Source organism: Melospiza melodia, chromosome 11, assembly GCF_035770615.1.
Source record: "Melospiza melodia melodia isolate bMelMel2 chromosome 11, bMelMel2.pri, whole genome shotgun sequence".
Taxonomy (NCBI): Eukaryota; Metazoa; Chordata; class Aves; order Passeriformes; family Passerellidae; genus Melospiza; species Melospiza melodia.
In genome coordinates this window covers 2,797,134-2,815,174 of record NC_086204.1, presented here as the reverse complement: position 1 = coordinate 2,815,174, position 18,041 = coordinate 2,797,134, and the positions used below count along the sequence as shown (strand labels likewise).

Genomic DNA, 18,041 nt, shown 5'->3' with positions numbered 1-18,041 from the left:
TAAAACGATGATTCTGGAAAGGCCAAGAGCTACGAGCTAAAGCAAAAGCTACTGGTGGGAGCTGAGAATGGAAGGCCAACAAAACCCTGGCATGGAGAGCAGTAGAACAGCACAATCTCTGCAGAGGAAGAAGTGTCTGAGGGGGAAAATGAGGCCTTCAAAAAATTGGGCATGGGAGGGAAGGAGGAGGACAGAGTATTGCTGGGACAGGACTTCTGGAGAATGGAGGAAGGTGGAAGAAGTCGTACATGAAGTTTCACATGAGGAGTTTATCAAACATGCAAGGACTCTGGAGTTCTGTTAGGGTTCACATTATAGAAGCAGCAAAGAGCAGACAGGCTTTGGAGCCAACTGCTGAACATGAGCCCCAACTGCAATGCTGGTTACATTCCTATCGTCTTCCCTTACCTGAAGACTGAAGGGAGTGGGCATATTCCTTTTATTTCCAACTAACAAACCCATGATTTGGAAGGAGAAATATCTTAAAATGGCTTTCTGCAACCTCCTTTTCTTACACATCATTTGCACACTGACACAGGAATCACAGTGATTGCAGTAACCCAGAATACTTGCTGTGTTTCACCCAGGCTAGAGCTACAAAAACAGCATTGTGGGAATAGAGCCAAATCAATTTCTTTCTAATGGGGCACCAGCATCAGGTTTCATGTTCTCAGCAATGGAGTTTCAACTGACATAATACTGAAGACAACTGGAAAGCTGATGCTGCCCCACAAGCCAGAAAATATCCTTCTTCTCTGAAAATGTCCAATCAGACCCTGAGATACAGAGCTCAGTAAAGCTCCATTTTGACAGAGACAAAATAAGTTCTGCTGTGAATGAACTACAGGAACTACACACAGGTTGCATAAGGAGGGAAGAGTGTCCAGTACAGGAAAAACTTCTGACAGTGTTCTCACTGTAAAATTCAGAGCCTTTTTGCAGCAGAGAAAGCTCAGGAGGCCAAATGGCACAAGTAGTTTGTTCTTATAGTGCACTGAGCAGCACATATGCAGCTCAAAAGCAGCAAAGGAGATTAAAAAAAAGACATTTAGATGAATTCACAAGCCTGAATACTTTTTCATCTCCTTTTGCTTATTAATTTGCCCAGCTCCTGCAAAGATGAAAGTGTTTCAGGGTGCTTATCAGAAAGGCACCGAGTTCTGACCCCGCAGATGGCAGGAGATCCCAGGGCAGTTTAACAAAGGGGCAGTTGAAAGAGGGAACATTCACGCTCCTCTGCTCTGGGATGTCACTATAGTAACCTGCTGCAAAAGAACTTCTGCCAATGATTCACCAGCAAACTCCATATGCAAACATTGCCCCAGTGCTGCAAAACAAACAGCCCTCCCAGACACACTGCTACAGGCAGCGTTGCTCCACAGAGCAAGAGACTGAAGTAAAGAAAACCAAGGCCTTATGCTTCAACATCAGGCCTGTTGCTTCCCTTCTACACCTTGGATTTATCCCCCAAAAATATAGCAAAATAGTCTGACATCCATCAGCAAAGCCCAACAAAGCACATCCAAAGAACTGGGACTAGAAAGGAGGATCATGGCCTGACTCCATTATCCTCTCTAAAACCATTAATAAGCCTGTATTAAAATACAAGTGGAAAGCATGCACTGGTGCAAGCTGATCACCAAACCACACTGATCAGAAGGACTAACATGCTGTAGTTGAGGTAAACTCCAGGATTCTGCAGCACCACAAGCAGTGAAGCTGCAGCAAGCACCAGAGAGTGTCCTGCTCCAAAGCTACGGTCAAGTTTCTGAGTGGCAGTAACAATAAATTCCAGGCAGATAATGTTTTCATCATATGAAAAAGCAAAAAGCTCTTAATTGTTGATGATATGTTAATTAAACTTGTTTGATATCACCAAAGCTGCCACAGCTATTAGCAAGAGAATCAGATGAGTAACTGGATGAATCATTAAGCAATTAATGAAGCTGAAGCTAAAGATGCAAATAAGGTAGTGAGAATACTGATGGTATGGCAAACTGTCATTTCCAGTTCTTGTTTCAGGAATGGAAGTCTCCTAAAGGGGTTTCAGTTATGAAGGAGCAGTCAGTTCTGCTGGAACAGGGACCATGAAGTGCAGATTTCTGGGCTGAAATCTTCAGCTCAGTCCCAAGGGAAGAGATGGAGGCAATAAAGCACATGCAGAGAGAAGCCTGTCAACAGAGACTGAGACCCCTGCACAAAAAAACCCAACTGCAGATAATCCTGATCCCCACAGAAGGCTGATAGCCCTTCAGTAGATAAGCAGACAGCATTTGGCCCACAGCACAGTGATAAAATTTTTGTTGTTAGAAATAATTATAACTTAACACCATGCTGTGAATATTTCCTGTTATTGAAGAACCCATTTGTGCCGGATGCAACAAAACAGGTTAGTAATAAAGCCTTAGAAATAAAAACAATTTTAAATCCCTTTTTAAGGCACATTTGTGCCATTCACCTCTAAGCACCTAATGGAAGTGTCTGGATCCAGGCAACAGAGGTGAGCTTTTCTCATGGCTCTCCAACCTCCTGTAAACACCCACTTCTAAGAGCAGGTCTAACGACCATTAAACAATGATTTCTGAATAGGGGCAGCTTTCTCCAACAAAATGTTGGGGATTGCCATTTTAACTAGCACAGTACAGAGGGAAGAGCAACATTACACCTTTTAAGTTTTCCATGTTGCCATGGACCTCTGCACAATGAAACGGGGAAGAAAAACGATCTTGCTCCTCAAGCAGAGGACAACCAAGAAACAGACAAAGGAATTATCTTCAGCTTGTTAGGCAGCTGCCCCTTGTAGTGAACCAAAGCTTTGACCTATTCCTCCAGTTTCCCTATTGGATTCACAAAAGGGGCACAGTAGGGAGAACAGTATTTCCCTGCTTCACAGCCTTTGAGATGCTGCATTTGCAGCTTGTCAACGTGCTTTGAGATTCTCAGATAAAATGCTGTAAATAGAATGTATTCATTAACGCATACAGATGTAGAGTTAAAAGTTAGATTTTGGAGACTGAAAATCGTGTGCAGCAGTTCACCCTTCCCTTTCTGTTCTTACCCCTTCTGGTATCACTTAGATCAAAGCAAATGAGGGAAAAGCCACACAAAACTGGATGTCTCAGTCTTCACAACTGCAGATGTCCTAATCCCAAAAAGCACAAGCTACACAATCAGATCTTCATCAAAAAGAAGATGGTACCTATGATGCCTGTAAGATTAGTAAAACCAGAGTACAGCTTCCACAACAACCTGAAGAGTATGTTTGGGTACACACAAGAAGGAGAAAGAGTCTGAGACTACACCTGCATGAAGGTCTTCCAAGCACTGCACTCACTTTGGAGGATGGCAGGACGAGGATGTGAGAATGTAGAATCTCTTTGTGTGTTCAGACTTCTGTTGCTGCTTCACACTGACACAGACAGTGCTACAGAAAACAACTGAAACATTTGTTTTTCACTATTTTCTGAGTTTAACTGATTTTACACTTCTTCCTTTCACCAGGAAAGCACATCAGTGCTTTTCAGTCAAAGAGTTTCATTGCAAAGCCATATTTATAGACATCAGGTTCTGTCGAGTCAACTACAAATGTCTGCCCCAAAATCAGGGTTATTCTTGGAAAAGGTACAGAAATGCTTACTCATTCTGAGTCAGAAGAGTTTTTCTAAGACTTTGGTGTAGGGCTTGATAACCTCACATCAATTACCTGTATGACCCTCCATGCTTCAGTTACCTGCATCAAAAAATTTGGGGCACAGTTTCAAGTTAAAAAATATCAACTCTAAAGCTTTACACAGAGCTGCTATTTGTCACTGTGTAACATGTATGTGACCTTTGAAGACAGCTTCTATTCTTTTTCTTATTACCTTCCTCCTCTCTGCTAGATTTTCCTATTTACCATCAGAGAAACAAACCAGAGCCCTATCAATGGAAGACAGCCAGAGGAAAATAAAGGTAAAATTGTTTGAGCATGATATCCTCCAGGGTCTCTCACTGCCAACAATTTTACACCAGTTACTGTTAAAATGGGTTTCAATCAGGTGATACACTTCTGCATAGGTCTTGTGACAGCCTACATCAAGTAATTTATTTTCGAGGTGACAAGTGGATCATTATGGCTCAAGCCTAGAAACAGGAATGGGCTCAGTAACATGATAAGGACAAATCAATAACATTGATATTTAGATCCCTACACCGTGCATTGCTATTACAAGCCAAGAATATAATCTCCTTCTAGGTCACAAGATAATGTAGATGTCATACAGTCTCTATATGCCAGCCCTTGTACTCAAGCTTGTGTAGAAGTAATCCAAAAAGCTTAGAAATATTTAATTGTTGCCACCTTCAGAGGTGTTAATAGAAAGAAGACAGAAGAAGCATTCATGTGAGATTAAATAAGTCAGTCATGTAATTGCTACTTTCCCCAATACACATGAAAGGATATTGAAGGAGGAGGAAAATGTATCCCCTATTTTATGAACTAAATAATATGCAAGTTGAGGTACAACACTGATAAAATGAACTGTGACTGGAAATCACAGCCAGAGACAGAAGAGCAGCCATGTGGGCAAAGCCAGGTCTCTTCCTGGAGCAGGGAGCTAAGCTGCTGATTTGATTATGTGTTCTCTAGGTAGGAAAAAGAATTACCTGGCTGAGGGATAAGATGCCACTCCAGGCAGCCATTATCAAATGAGCACCACAACCTTCCAAACACAAAGCCCTCCCTCCACACATTCTAATCCAAGAGAACAGCAGGACTGCCAGGCTCTCTCATCTGCAATATCCTTCTGCATCTGCAGTCTAAATTATACTGCCTTTTGCTTTATGAGCTTATCACATTGTGAATTCATGCTTAATTTGATGTCCAGTGTCCCCCTGCAGAGTAACACCATCCACAAAAAGCAATACTGTTGAAAAATTGTGTGACAAGAAATCTATTTGGCTTCACTCTGAATATTACACCTCACTTTTAGTAAATTCACCTGAGAGGTATTGACATATGATCATGGATCCTCTATTTTCAGAAGAAATAAGGGGCTGTCTTGCAAGCTAAATATATAAAATTTAGTTTTATCTAAAGTAACAGAACAGATGGTAGAAGTTCATACATATTTAAAAGGAGACAGCATAAAAGAGCAAAGAAGTTATTGGGGATAATACACAGGGGAGCATATCTGGGAGTGAAAGTTGAAAAGTGAAAGGAAAGGGTAGACTGGAAGTTCTGCATTCTAACTAGTACTGACTAGGCTATGCAGATGAAATCCAAGAGAAGACATATTTTACTAAAAATTTTGTTTTAAAACATATGTACACCTATAAATAATTATACATTCTTTTTAATATATAATGATATGTAGCAAACATGCATTGGTGATCCACTGCTGAGAAAAATTAAGAAAAACAGATAATTATTAAGCAGTTGATTAGCTACCCTTTTGTTCACAACCATGCTGACCTGCCAGCAAGTCCCCAACTCCCAGTCCATACAAAAATAAAAATTAGAAGATAAGTAATAGTCACTTCAGGATGGGAACATTTACAGAGAATGCAGGAAATGAGCAACACTTAGCACAACATCCTAACCAGGAAATAATAATATTGGTAGGACATGGAAAATGCTTCACCAATCCCTCTACAATGAGATAAAAAACAAAACAAGGGGTACTTACTAGTTGGGTATATACACTTGTTTTAGCTTGCTTTCTGCTTCTGCTGCTTTCAATCGTTTCTTTGAATAGAAAAAAGAAAATGGTTAAAATAAAAAGAAAATAAGAGCCATCTTAGCTGAGTCAAGTAGTAAATCTATAAAGACTTTAGTAGTTATTTACTGAGCAGCTACCATTAAATCTCTTTCCAACAAGAAAATATTCACTGAAGACAACTGTGGGCATCACATAACTATGTAGCTTTTCAAAAAAATCAAATAGATGTCAAGCAAATATAAACGAGGACAAACTTTTCATTCCCATTCACTTCAAAGCAAATCCCTTTTTAAAAAAGTTTTTATTTCCCCTGCAGAAGAAAATCTGACATGTCACTGTCAATTCTCCATGAGAACATTCACCAGTTGGACAAAAAGAGATACAGCAATACAACCTCTCCATCACAGTTCCCCAACAGCTGCACAATTCAAAGTTTCAAGTAAGACTTTTGTGTTGATACCCCTAAATTTCTGAAGGCTCAGTGACATAGGATATTTTTTTCTTTTGACATTAGGAAGTTCAATAACTCCTTTTATACTCATACCTCCACTATTTAAGCAATAAGAGAGACACTGTGAGATTCAAGTTTACTCTTGATTACATTTGCTAAATAAATTTAGGGTGAATCTCTGGAGGTGTCTAGTTCAAGCTCTGCTCAAAGCTGATACCAGCTGTCTGCACAAAGCTGTGACACTGTTCTCCAGACACACCAGCAGTATGGGAATATTCCAGACAAACAGGCTGGCTTAACATTTGCTATGCAGCAGCCTCAAGGCACAGTCTAGGAAAATAATTGTAAAGCTCAAGTCAGTATCTCCAGAGAAGCAGGAAGCATCAGAAAACATCATAAAATTGAAGAGTGTGTCACTGAGGAGCTGGACAAACATAAAAATTGTTTTTACAGAGACAACACAGACACGCAGAAACAACAAAGTAAATGTTTCCTGTAAGCATAAAGCTTTTATTAGGACACTTTTAAGCAACCATTTTCCATAGGACACACTGACAGTTCCTCACCAAAGCTCTCTGGACTACTGAAGAACTCCCCTCTTCCCTTTTCCTGCAAATAACAGTCACCCTACCTTAGAAACCAAAGTGAAGTTGTCAGACAAGAGAGCAAGGAATGAGAAAACAGAACCTCTGAAAGTTATCCTAAGGCAATGGCCATACCTACAGAGAGCTGCACTCCTGGCTGACTCCTTTCTGCTGGCATGGGCCAGTTTCCCTGATTGCCTCTGGTAAACTCCACCTAGGACAAGAACTGCTGCCTGAAAACTGGCCTCCAGAGAGCCCAAACAAAGACCTGCTGGAGACAATCCTTACCAATCCCACAGATGTGCAGGAATCAATAAACACACATCTTGCTGCCAGTGATGGAACTGAAGAGGTTCTGAATATGAACTGCAGGTTCAAACAATGTTTTCAAGACACCGTAACCGAGCATCCTGATGTAAGAAACAAAACACCCAAAGAGGGGCCCCAAGAAATGCTGTCACCATGGTTCTCCAAACAGCACCAGAAATCCTCCTCTACCTTCCAGAGACACAACACAAAAAAAAGATCCTTTTAACAAAATGCATGCTCAGATGCCCCTCAGCTCAGGAACTGGAGCCTGTTCCACACACAGCCTCAGCTGAAAAAGAGGATTTCATGCTCCAGGCACAGACTGCCACAGGCACCTGCATCAGCAGATGAACAGCTCCAGAGCTCATAGTCCCCCCAGGAAATACATGGAAATCTAACACCAGACACTGCCAAGCAGCTTAAAACACTGCTTGATGACCAGTACCAGAATCCAATTTCCTGGAGACTGGAAATTCAGGAAACCTACACCAGTAGAGGACTGTAGTGCTTTTGAAGTTTCTAGTTTGTGAGAGGAAAAAGGTGCAGTTTTCTTGCACAACATCTCCCAAGGGGACTGTCTGGCATCACTATGTTATGACAGTTTTGGAAATGTATGAATGCAAGAGCTTCATCCAAGCACAAAACATTACCAGTAAGTACAATACTCTCCTGTGCACAACATGAAGCCACTTGCCTTGGGGATGTGGCTACTTTAGGGTATTTTGTTCAACAGGTGATGGATGTTAACCTCACCTCACAGGTTTCCTTTGTGACTGATGACCATGGAGCAAGCCCTGAGCTAAGAAGTGCCCAAAGTCACCTGGACCTCACAACACCCTCCTCTCCTCCTGCTGCCTGGGGAGCAGCAGAGCACACAACAAAGGGCTCACAGCCCTATGACAAACAGCACACCAGGAAAATGGAGGGTTTCCAGAAGGCACCACAATGTCCTGGGTAAGAAAAGGATCTGCACTAAGTACCTGTGGCTGAGGGCAATCAATACAGATATGATGGGTTTCCTATTTCCTGGCAGTGACTGATCCCAGAGGTAGAAAAGAAAGGTGCCTGAAATGTAGTTGTGCACAATTTCAGAATAATCCCTTCCCTGAGAGAGTACTTTGCTAGGTCCTTTGCCAGTTATTAATTGATCAGTGCCTGAAGCATATTTATGCTATAAATTCTTAATACTGTCTGATGTAGTTATGAATGTCCTCACTCCCAAGAAAAACCCAGAACATCTGTAACTTTTTCTAATAGTTTGGCCTGAAAATATCTTTTTGAATTATTTATATACACAGATCTTAAGTATATCCTCTTATTTACCTCATCATATTTTCCCCATCTATAAAAGGAAGATACTACCAACATATCTATCCCACAGGGACTAAGGGATTAAAATCTAAGCACTACATATTCAACTTGGTGCAAACATCTGTCTTTTATATATCCTCTCCCACATTTGCCATCCTACCCACTGAGCCTGAAAGAGTTTTATAATAGGTGACATATCAGAGCAAATGTTTGTGGTCATTTTCTAAAGAGTGAACACTTACAAAGAGGAAATAACAGCAGTAACCCAGGAACATTGTGGATATTTCAATATCCACAGCACAAGAGTGGGGTTGGTGGACAGCATGGGGATACCTAAGATATACTCAAATATTGAGTCTTTATTAGTTTGATAGGAAAGACAAATTAAACCTTCTGGGTTCAGAGGAGAATTTTCACACTGTTTATTGTTTTTTCAAACCTCTGAGCATACAAGTGTTGAACACACAACGGAGGTCAGGGAGGTGGGACAGAAGAGGGAATTAGTGTGTGATGCATTTGGCAGAAATGCTCCCAGCTGCTTATGCTCCAGCAACACATCTCAGAATGGATGGGTTGTACCTATGGTCTCTGACAGTTCTGGCAAGGAAGTGACCAAGTTCCATATTACCACAGGTTTAACAGGAGGTGTTTGGGGATAAAACATCCCATAAACAGGGAAAAAACCTTTCATTTATGTTATTTCTACACTTCAGCACACAGACCTTTATGAAGGCTGGTACATTAAGACATCACTCACAGCTCTGGGCTAGGTACAAAGCAGGCTTACATCCCATCCCTTCAGAAAGATGTTTTCTATCTGCATCAAGACTGACCCAGAGATCTCAACTTTGTGGAGTCAAATGGAAGGGCATTTCCACTTTCCCCAGTGTGTTCTCACCATGCAGACCTTAAAACCAGCTTCCACTGTCTATTCCTCCTTTACTTCTCTAATGCCACTTCCACATAAAAAAACAGAACAGTAGAAATTGATAGTATTAGATCTTCCCCTTGAAGTTACCTGCTTCTCAGAAACAAATAAAAATGGAAAAAGTAAATTAAAGCCTTTAACTCTCAGAAAGAATGTGACCAATTCAAACAGTTATTTGCCACTGCCATGTCCCAAGCTTGTCTCAACCTATGAAAAATTTAATGTTTTAAAGTTTTCAGGACTTCCCCTAATGATAAGCACAATAGTAGAAGCATTTAGTCTTTTAAAAAATCACCCTGTAATTCACAACTAGGCAAGAGCTCAACCTCTAACTGAATGAAAATGTAGGCACAGCCAAACACCACATCAACCCTCAGAGCTCTCAAATCACTGGGAGAAGTCAACAAACAGCTGTCAACCAGTCAAAGCCATTTCAAACCTTCCTTAATCAGAAACAGACACTCCTGTGTACTGATACAGAAAGTCTGTCCCAGGAAAAGAACACGTTCAAAGGAGACCCAGGATAGTAAATTTGGAATGCACCACCCTCATTTTGCTCATGACAGCTCTGAAAGGCTGTTATTGACAGGACAGCTCTTGGGATCACTGTGGACAGGCATTCAGGAGCCTGCACTAAAACACCAAACCTGTGTTCACATTGTAGCAGAATCTGTCCTAGCAGTTCTGTTCTAGGGGTCAGTCCCTCTCGAGATGACTGAGCTCCTACTTATGCTGGCAATCTTCAAAAGGTTATCTTCAAATAAAAATTACTGGGTAAGAGATCCAAGTGCATGCTCCAAAAGAAGCCAATTGGCACACATCTCCATCTCAGTGTCCTACTCACAAGACAAGGCAGTGCTGCACTGAGCCTGCTGATCTCAGGTACACCAACAGGAGTACAAGTTACTGTTCAGCTCTCAGAATGGGCCTTCTGTCAAAGGAACTCAAAATGTCCCTTCCTCCATGGCAAGAAACAGAGACTGTGATTCACTACTATGGCAGTGTTCCCCCATGCCAAGAAAACATCAAGGGAAACAGAAATCCAGAAGGATGCAAACAGCTCCCAACTAACTCTTGCCTCTTCATCCAAGCAGGCAATTGGTTGGTGACACAAATCTTCATTGCTATGTTTTCTAACACACAGAAATAGACAATTTAAATGCACTTTTAATGTTCATTCAACCAAAGATTTTATAAGAATAAGCAAGTTATTAATACTTTTATTAAACCCTGTAACATACAGATTTGCAATACAATTTAATCATGTTCTTGGAAAGAGGGAAGTGGAAGTGCAAAAACTCGAGGTACACACTTTGCACATCCCTACTTGGGATACTTTCTATATCTTATATACAAAAATGCTGTCAGCCTCAGAAACATTTTGTGGTATTAGACCAAGGGAAGAGTCTGCCTAGAACAAACACTGTGAAGAAACAGATGGAAAAAATGGCAACAGATGTACTTTGTCAAAGACACTGCACTCATCAAGTAAAACACAAATTATTATTACATCAAGTAATACACCATTATTTGAACTACAACTTCCTATGCTTTCTCTTTGTGGTTACATATAGATAGATCTCTCAAGCTTTTTATAAATGTTTCATGGTATTATTTGCTTGTACAAGCTGGGAATTTGAGATGAGGTCTTCAACTCAGTTCAGACCCAACTGATGTGGTATCTCTGCACTGCAGCTTCTACCTGTTCAGCTTATACTGTCCCCTAAGAGCAGAGCCTCTAATTGGAAGTTTTCCCCAAATCCTACACCCTGGTGAACTCTTGGGCAGTACATGTAAGGTGCAGCATAACCACAAGAGAAAACCCAGTGCCCAGGAACAGAACAAACCAGTATAAGAAACTTTAGGCTTAAGGTGTTCTTTAACTGCTGCAAGAGCAAATAATTAAAGTCTTCACATAATTTTCCCCTCTGCAATTTTGCCTATGTAAAAACTAACTTTAGGAAAATAGAGAAAACAATGGGGAAGGAAAAACCATGAGCATTATTCTTCCCAACCATGCCAGCTTCCATCACCATCTCATGTTTCTACCATCCACTTTCTAACTGGAATGAAAAGTTTCAGTCAAAGAATGAACTTGGGGAAACAGTGGAATGAGGATGCCACTAATACTTTTAATAAAAGTGAAATATAATTGATGCAAAAAAGAGTTCTCATTTGTCACGAGGGGACCTCTAATTTCAACAGTGCCCCAGCCAGAAAGAAAATTGTAAAAATCACATTACAGCACATGGCAAACACTGGTCAATGCCTCAGGCACCTAGTCTTTACCCCAGGTTGAATTTCCAAGGAACAAGTTAAGGCAGGACATTGTCACAATTCCACTTTTTCTAATACCTCAACTAGATGCTTCATCTTAGGACTGGTAATTATAATGAAAAACCCATTCTAAATTTCTTCCATCTTTTACTCAGTTTTCCTGTCAAATATTGTGAGTAGTTTTCAGCAACTGATACTCTGCAAGAATTTGCATGCTGCTTGCATTGTGCTTGCTTTATGTCAGGGACCAGCCTTTGTATTTAAACAAGCAGAGATAAAAATGATGGTAAACACTACTCAAAAGCTGCTTCTCAAGTATAACAAGCCTGGGAATTCGAGGCAGTGACACTTCCCAGGTAAACACTTGACTCACAGAGCTAACATGGGGCAGCCTCGTGCATCTGCCACCCAAGTCATGGGCAGCAGGGCTGGGGAACCAGGGTGGGGCCTCCTGCACAACAACTGCCCCTCCAAGAAGTCACTGGAGGGAACCTTGAACTCCACAGTCCAACAGCAACTGCCCTGCCTTCCCTCCTCTGCTGAATTCCAAACCAGACATCAGAAAGCTCTGAGCAAACAGGGTAGCAGCAAACATGAGAAGAATGCACTCTTGCCAACGCTGTTAGTATCCAGAAGGGCTGATGAGTTTAGGGACAAGAGATTGTTCTGATCATAACAGAACTCACCTGTTGGAAAGGCTGAACCCCGAGAGGGAGAACAGAGAAACAAGGCTTGGATTCACAGGCAAGAAAAACAATTTCTGTTAGAATGAAGGAGGTGGTTTTGACTCTCTTACCTGCTGAACATATCTGTCTGTAGTTTTCCACATATAGTAATATTCTATAATGCTTGTTAAGGACTTCCATGGGAGCTGGGGAAACAAAGGAAAAACAGCATTTATTGAAGGGAGCTGGCACACAGTCTCACTGAAATTCACAGGATTCTTCTGACTGATGGTTGCAGCAGTCTTGCAACTACTAGCCCTCCTCAAAAAAAAAAAGCCAGTCTGAATCTACAAAGGGGATTAGATGCACATGGGACCCATGTTAAATTAAATGCCCTTTCAAAATACTGTGAGCTTTCAGTGTACAAGTGGAACAGGCTGCAGGTAAATCTTCATGCTGCACTGGCTGACAGCAAACCATTCCAGAGAGGCACAATGTGGAAGGAGTCCCACAGCTCAGACTCTGCTTCAGCAGCAGTTAAGGCAAGAGTCACAACTAGAGCATCACAGTTCTGATAAGTCTGGCTTCAATGGAGCTGGCCCATTAAAAAAAAAAAAAAAAAAAAAAAAAACAAACCAAAACAAACTGCTAACAGAATTGTGCCCTGCCAGCTCTGTTCTCTGTGTGAGAAGCATGAGGATTTCAGCAGGACCACAGAGTGTGCTGCTGTTTCCAAGTCCCTCTAATAGATTAGAGCACAGGACAAACAACACTGAAACTACTTGTTTTGTTCCAGAGCATCTGAACAATGACACAGTGAAACTTGGCTCTTCTTACAGGGCTCCATTCAATCTGCAGGCTGAGCACCTAGGGTGGTGCTTTGGCCAAACTACAGAACACTTCCCTTGGATGCCCAGGATTTCTTTTGAAAACTTTCAAAAGGCCCTTTCTGAAACCATACTGTAAAGGTGACTACATTTTCATGTTTCAGAAGGCCAAATACTTATCTTCCTTTAAACACAAATTACTCTAGAGCAGCTTGGCTGTCACAACAGTTTCCTACATCCTCCCTCGGCTGTAGTGGAACAGATGATCCTAAATTAATCTTTCTACAGGAAAAACTATCATCTGTGGTTTGAAATTCTGACTGTACACCAGGCTGTCACTAGTATGAGGTCTGCCTTTCCCCACTTTACAGCAAGACACACTCCAGTTCAAAGCCCCCTTGCTCACACAATGAAGAACACAGTTTAGACAAGCTGCAAGCCAACTCTGCCACCAGTCAGAGCCAGTCACCACAGGGGCACCTTTTTATATACTTACAAAATCTTGCTGAATGTCAGTGAAATCTTTTCCATATTTTTCTAGTGCTTCCTCAAAGAGGTTTGCCTCTGAAGCAGACCACTCCTCCATCTCATCTCTGCACAGGACTGGCCCACCTTGTGGCACAAGTGCAGAGATTGCCTTGGAAATGTCATAGACATTTTTGTGCAAAGTGTCCATAGCATGGAACTGGGGGGTTGGAAAGGAGAAAGAAACATAAGGACAAGTATCTGGGGGGAAAAATGTTCAACAGTGAAACAGCAATGACAAATTCTGCACTGAGATGGGAAGGTGTGGTATTCTGTATTTAAGGAAAAGTCAGTAAAAGCTGGTTGCAACCTCACACTGTCTGTAGCTGTCAGTGCACAAACCTAACATTCATTAATAGTGAGGTTTGTGGAGCACAAGTTCTTGTGTATCAATTATTCCTATCAGCTCCTCACCAGCAGCACCACTGCTGGTGAGAAGAAGCACAGGATAGATCCACCCCCCCCAGGACTGAGCCACCATCCCCAGATGGGGCATGGAGATAAGAGGTCCAAGGGCGTTTCCTCACACTCATAGCCATGCATGTTCTTTGTCAAATAATCCACAAAAATTTCATATATGAAAAACAAGAGCAGCAACACATGTACACATCCCCCCCCCCCCCCAAGGGCAGAAACCTCAACAAAGATTCAAGTTAAGTCACACATCACAGCTGAATAGGAAAAAAGAATGACTCTCAGGGGCAATTACTCCTCAGAAAGCTGAGCTATGGCTGTCTGCAACTTGTGATTTATAAGGGCTGAGAACATGCTGAGAGGGAGGAATTGCTATTAGTAAATGAAAGCTTGGCTTTATTTCCACGTTTCTGCAGTTTTAATCAGGATGTTATTTGCCTTTCATCATACCAGTTTTGTGTATGTGCATAATTAACCTACACTGTTCTAGACTGGCATTTGTTCTATGTATAAGTTTACATTACTCCAGTAATGAGGTGAGGCTTTCATAACAGTTCTCTGGAGACTTCAGATATTTTATTCAAATTTTCATTCAACTTTCTGCAGCATGAAGGTTCAAGTTTTTTCCCTTACCTTGATCTACTCAGCAATATTTATGATTATGAAATGTTAACAATATCACTACTCCTCAGGTACTCTCAACTGGCAGTCAAAGAGAACAGTATCAACTGACATTTCTTATCTGACCACAAGCTTTTCCCCCAGACATCCTTGGTCAATCTCACCCAAGGATGCCAGTGACAATCTGGTGTTGGGGAAGTGATGAAGAATGGCATTCTGGCATTGTAACACTACAGACAGGCAGACAATAATTTGTGTTCTTCTCCAGAGAGCTACTGAGCCCGTGCAAGGGATGACCTGTCAAGCATGTCATCAGACTATTTTAATAAAACTAAGCAAAAAAAAAAAATTGCCTCATAGTATTATCTGTGATGGATCATAAGAGGCACAAGGCCAGAAGAAGTTACTTCATCTGTAACTAAAGGATTCCTTTTCAAAAGCAGGGTCTGCTTCACAGCAAGCCACAACTACAATCCATCTGTCCCTTCCTCTTTGCCAACTGTTAATGCTGAGGTGAATATTTTGCATCTCTCACAAACTTAAGGTCCCCTAAAGAAAATCTTACCAGTGTGATGTCCCTGGAGGCTGCTGCAGCACTCATGTGCAAACTTGGCTGTCTGACAGAACTACTGCAATCCAGGGCTCGGGCAAAAGTACCAACAGACCTGAAAGGAATTAAACACAGCGTTAACTTTGCGTGCAAAACCAGCATAAATATAAACACCCAGCCAGCACCTTCTGAGATGAGATGAGAGACTCCATTTCCCAGTTACAAGATTACATGGCTCATTCTGAGCCACAGACCATTCTCTCCAAATGTGGTTTGTTATTGTGAGCACTTTACTTAGCTCCTATGATGGAAGAGGCTTAGGCATGGCAGAGGAAACAGAGGAAGAATCAGGGGTCACCAATGGGGAGTTTTGAGCTACTCTCTTATCCCTTATCTCCCAACAGAATTGAGCTGCAACAGGAACAGAGCACAAGCAAGCTTTATGAATGACAATAATTTCCTTCACAATGACAAAGAGCAGTGCTGCACTGTCCAAAAGGTACAGAGACAGATGCCAAGAAAAGACACAAAAAATGCAGCAATGCATTTTTCTAAAAGTTTCAGAAAATTTGAAACAATATTATTTTACAACTTAACATTGTATTATATGTATTTCATAAAGCCTGCATAACACAGCAATTCTCAAATACTTCACAACTCATCATCTCTGCATCTGAAGCCACAAGCCCCATGCTCTTCGCCTTATTCCTAAAGAAATTAGTTGGAGAAACCTGTAACAAGCATTGGTTCTCAAAATTCCTACTCCCCCTCTTGCTTGCTACACCACATGGGTGCAACACTTGTGCTGCTGCACAGTGAACTGGAGCTGAACTCCTCTGAGCAACAACAACAACAAAACAGGCAGGCTGGGTTTTCCCCCTGCACCCAGGTGACTTCCCCAAAGCAGCTGAGAGCACAGAGGAACACACTGGTGCCAAGCAGTGCAGGAGTAGGAAAGGTAAATGTTTGACAAGTAGCTGTCATCAAACATCTAATTCTGGCCAAAACCCAAACAAGCCTCCCCCATCAGTGTCTGTGGTGACTCACACCTCACCCTCCTCCCAGTCACTATCCCTGCCCCACAACTCCCCCGAGCCCAGCTTCAGCTGAACTGATACTTCTGTATGTGTGAACTAATTATAAACTGGATACACTTTGCTGATTCTGAACAGAAGCAATTCCTGCACTCATCTTTGCAGTGATTCTCATTACAGCCTGCACCTTGCAGCAGCAAACCCAGTGGGCAGCACTGACTGCCACAAAGAGCCACTCAAACCAGCTCTGCCAGCAGAAGGTGGAAACGCCCATCACAAAGCAGCTCCACTGTCACCACAAACCAAACCACGTGAAAACCCAAGAGGGGGAAGGGGGGAAAAAAGGCAGACAGAAGCAGGGTTCATCTATAACAGTACCACCTAAAACACAGAGAATTTGGAGAGTGTTACTGTGTATTTTTTCCCTAAATTATTCAGTCATCAATTGCTATGAGAGCCTAAAATTTATTAGAGGCTTCTGTTTATAGAAATGGATACCAATGAATTAGCTCAAGAACCTTTTATAAAGGAAGAGCTGATCAACAAAGATTGCTTTGGGCTTAAATGAAAACATCAGTAGAGATTTGCAAGGTTTTATTTTATTATGCCTACCTCTTGGAATCTAGGCATTAGAAAATATCCTCAGCCCATCATAAGCATTTACCAGAATTCTTAGCAAACCATTAATGGATGTTAAAGTGTCACTGGATTTGAAAAAAGCAGTAAATGGACAGAGCAAAGAACTGCCAAGAATTTAATTCACAAAGTCTTCTGCATGCTGACTAAAGTATTCAGAAAACCCCACCAAATACAGGATCATTTTCACATGCAACTTGCTTTGCTTTTATGAAACCAAGTTGTAAACCTGAGGAGCTGCTCCTAAAATCATGCTATTCCCATGAAGGCATGTAAAATGTACCTCATCTTAAAATGGAGCAAGTGAATCAAGCAACCAGAACCAGCACTCATGCTCATAAAACAAAAAAGAACACAAGAAAGTGCCTGGAAGAGTTACAAACACTTCTTCAAAAGAGAGGTGAAATACTCTTACCGTGCTACCACCAGGAACTGGTCTATCTGCTTGTCTACTAGTGGGTTAAAGGCTTCCCAAACTTTTGTTTCAAGTTTTGACTGATCTCTTCCATCATCCTCACCTGGTTGAAAAACAAATCAGAATTATTTAGTACGGCTCTTTTAAAATATGAGTATTTTCTAGATTCCTTTTTTATCTCACAGTAATGTCACTGTTAGCCCATCTCAGTTACTCTGCCTAACAGGCCACTGTGAAAATTTCACTCACTTATTTGTATGTGACAATTTCAGCTTGACAGACACAGCAACACAGCTCATCCAAATTGGGCAATCAGATTTTCACAAACTGGTGTCAGAGGATATGTCATGGAAAACAGAGTGCATCTTTCTCCAAACGAGACAGTTTCTTTTCAGTCTCTTTCCCCAGCTCATCTGTCTTCCTCCTTTATCTTGCAGCAGTTCCAGGAAAACAGAGGAAAACAGACACACTCCAAGCTGCTCTGAGCAGGCAAAGAGTAGCTGGTTCAAGCCATCTCAGCTGCTTTCTAGGGGGGAAACCATGGCATCAGACACTCTTCATTTTCCTGAGTCTAAACAAGCCAGAATACCCTGGCAAAATACAGGAGGAGCCACTGAGACTTTTTCTTTCTGCTTCCTTTAAAGCATCTGGCAATTATCCTTCTCTGAAGCCCCATGTTGGCCCACTGAGGGAACAGGATGCCTTTCAGATTAGTTCATCCTCACTTAGGAGACTGGCCCAGCTGTTGGATAAATACTGGTTCCATAGACAAATTAAACAAGAATCCTGACTCTT

The 18,041-nt window shown here is 41.6% G+C and overlaps 1 protein-coding gene across 3 annotated transcripts in view; it reads right to left on the bottom strand.

Annotated features, from left to right (window-relative positions):
• Nucleotides 1–18,041, bottom strand: part of MTA1 (metastasis associated 1) — a 74,052-nt gene that overhangs the window by 25,888 nt on the left and 30,123 nt on the right. For all 3 annotated transcript variants that reach the window (XM_063165311.1, XM_063165312.1, XM_063165313.1), the window contains exons 7-11: nt 17,247–17,349; nt 15,177–15,276; nt 13,548–13,736; nt 12,356–12,430; nt 5,667–5,725 (exon numbers count right to left, since the gene is read on the bottom strand). In XM_063165311.1, the coding sequence (XP_063021381.1) occupies nt 5,667–5,725; nt 12,356–12,430; nt 13,548–13,736; nt 15,177–15,276; nt 17,247–17,349 (526 nt within the window). The remainder of the gene's footprint in view (nt 1–5,666; nt 5,726–12,355; nt 12,431–13,547; nt 13,737–15,176; nt 15,277–17,246; nt 17,350–18,041) is intronic.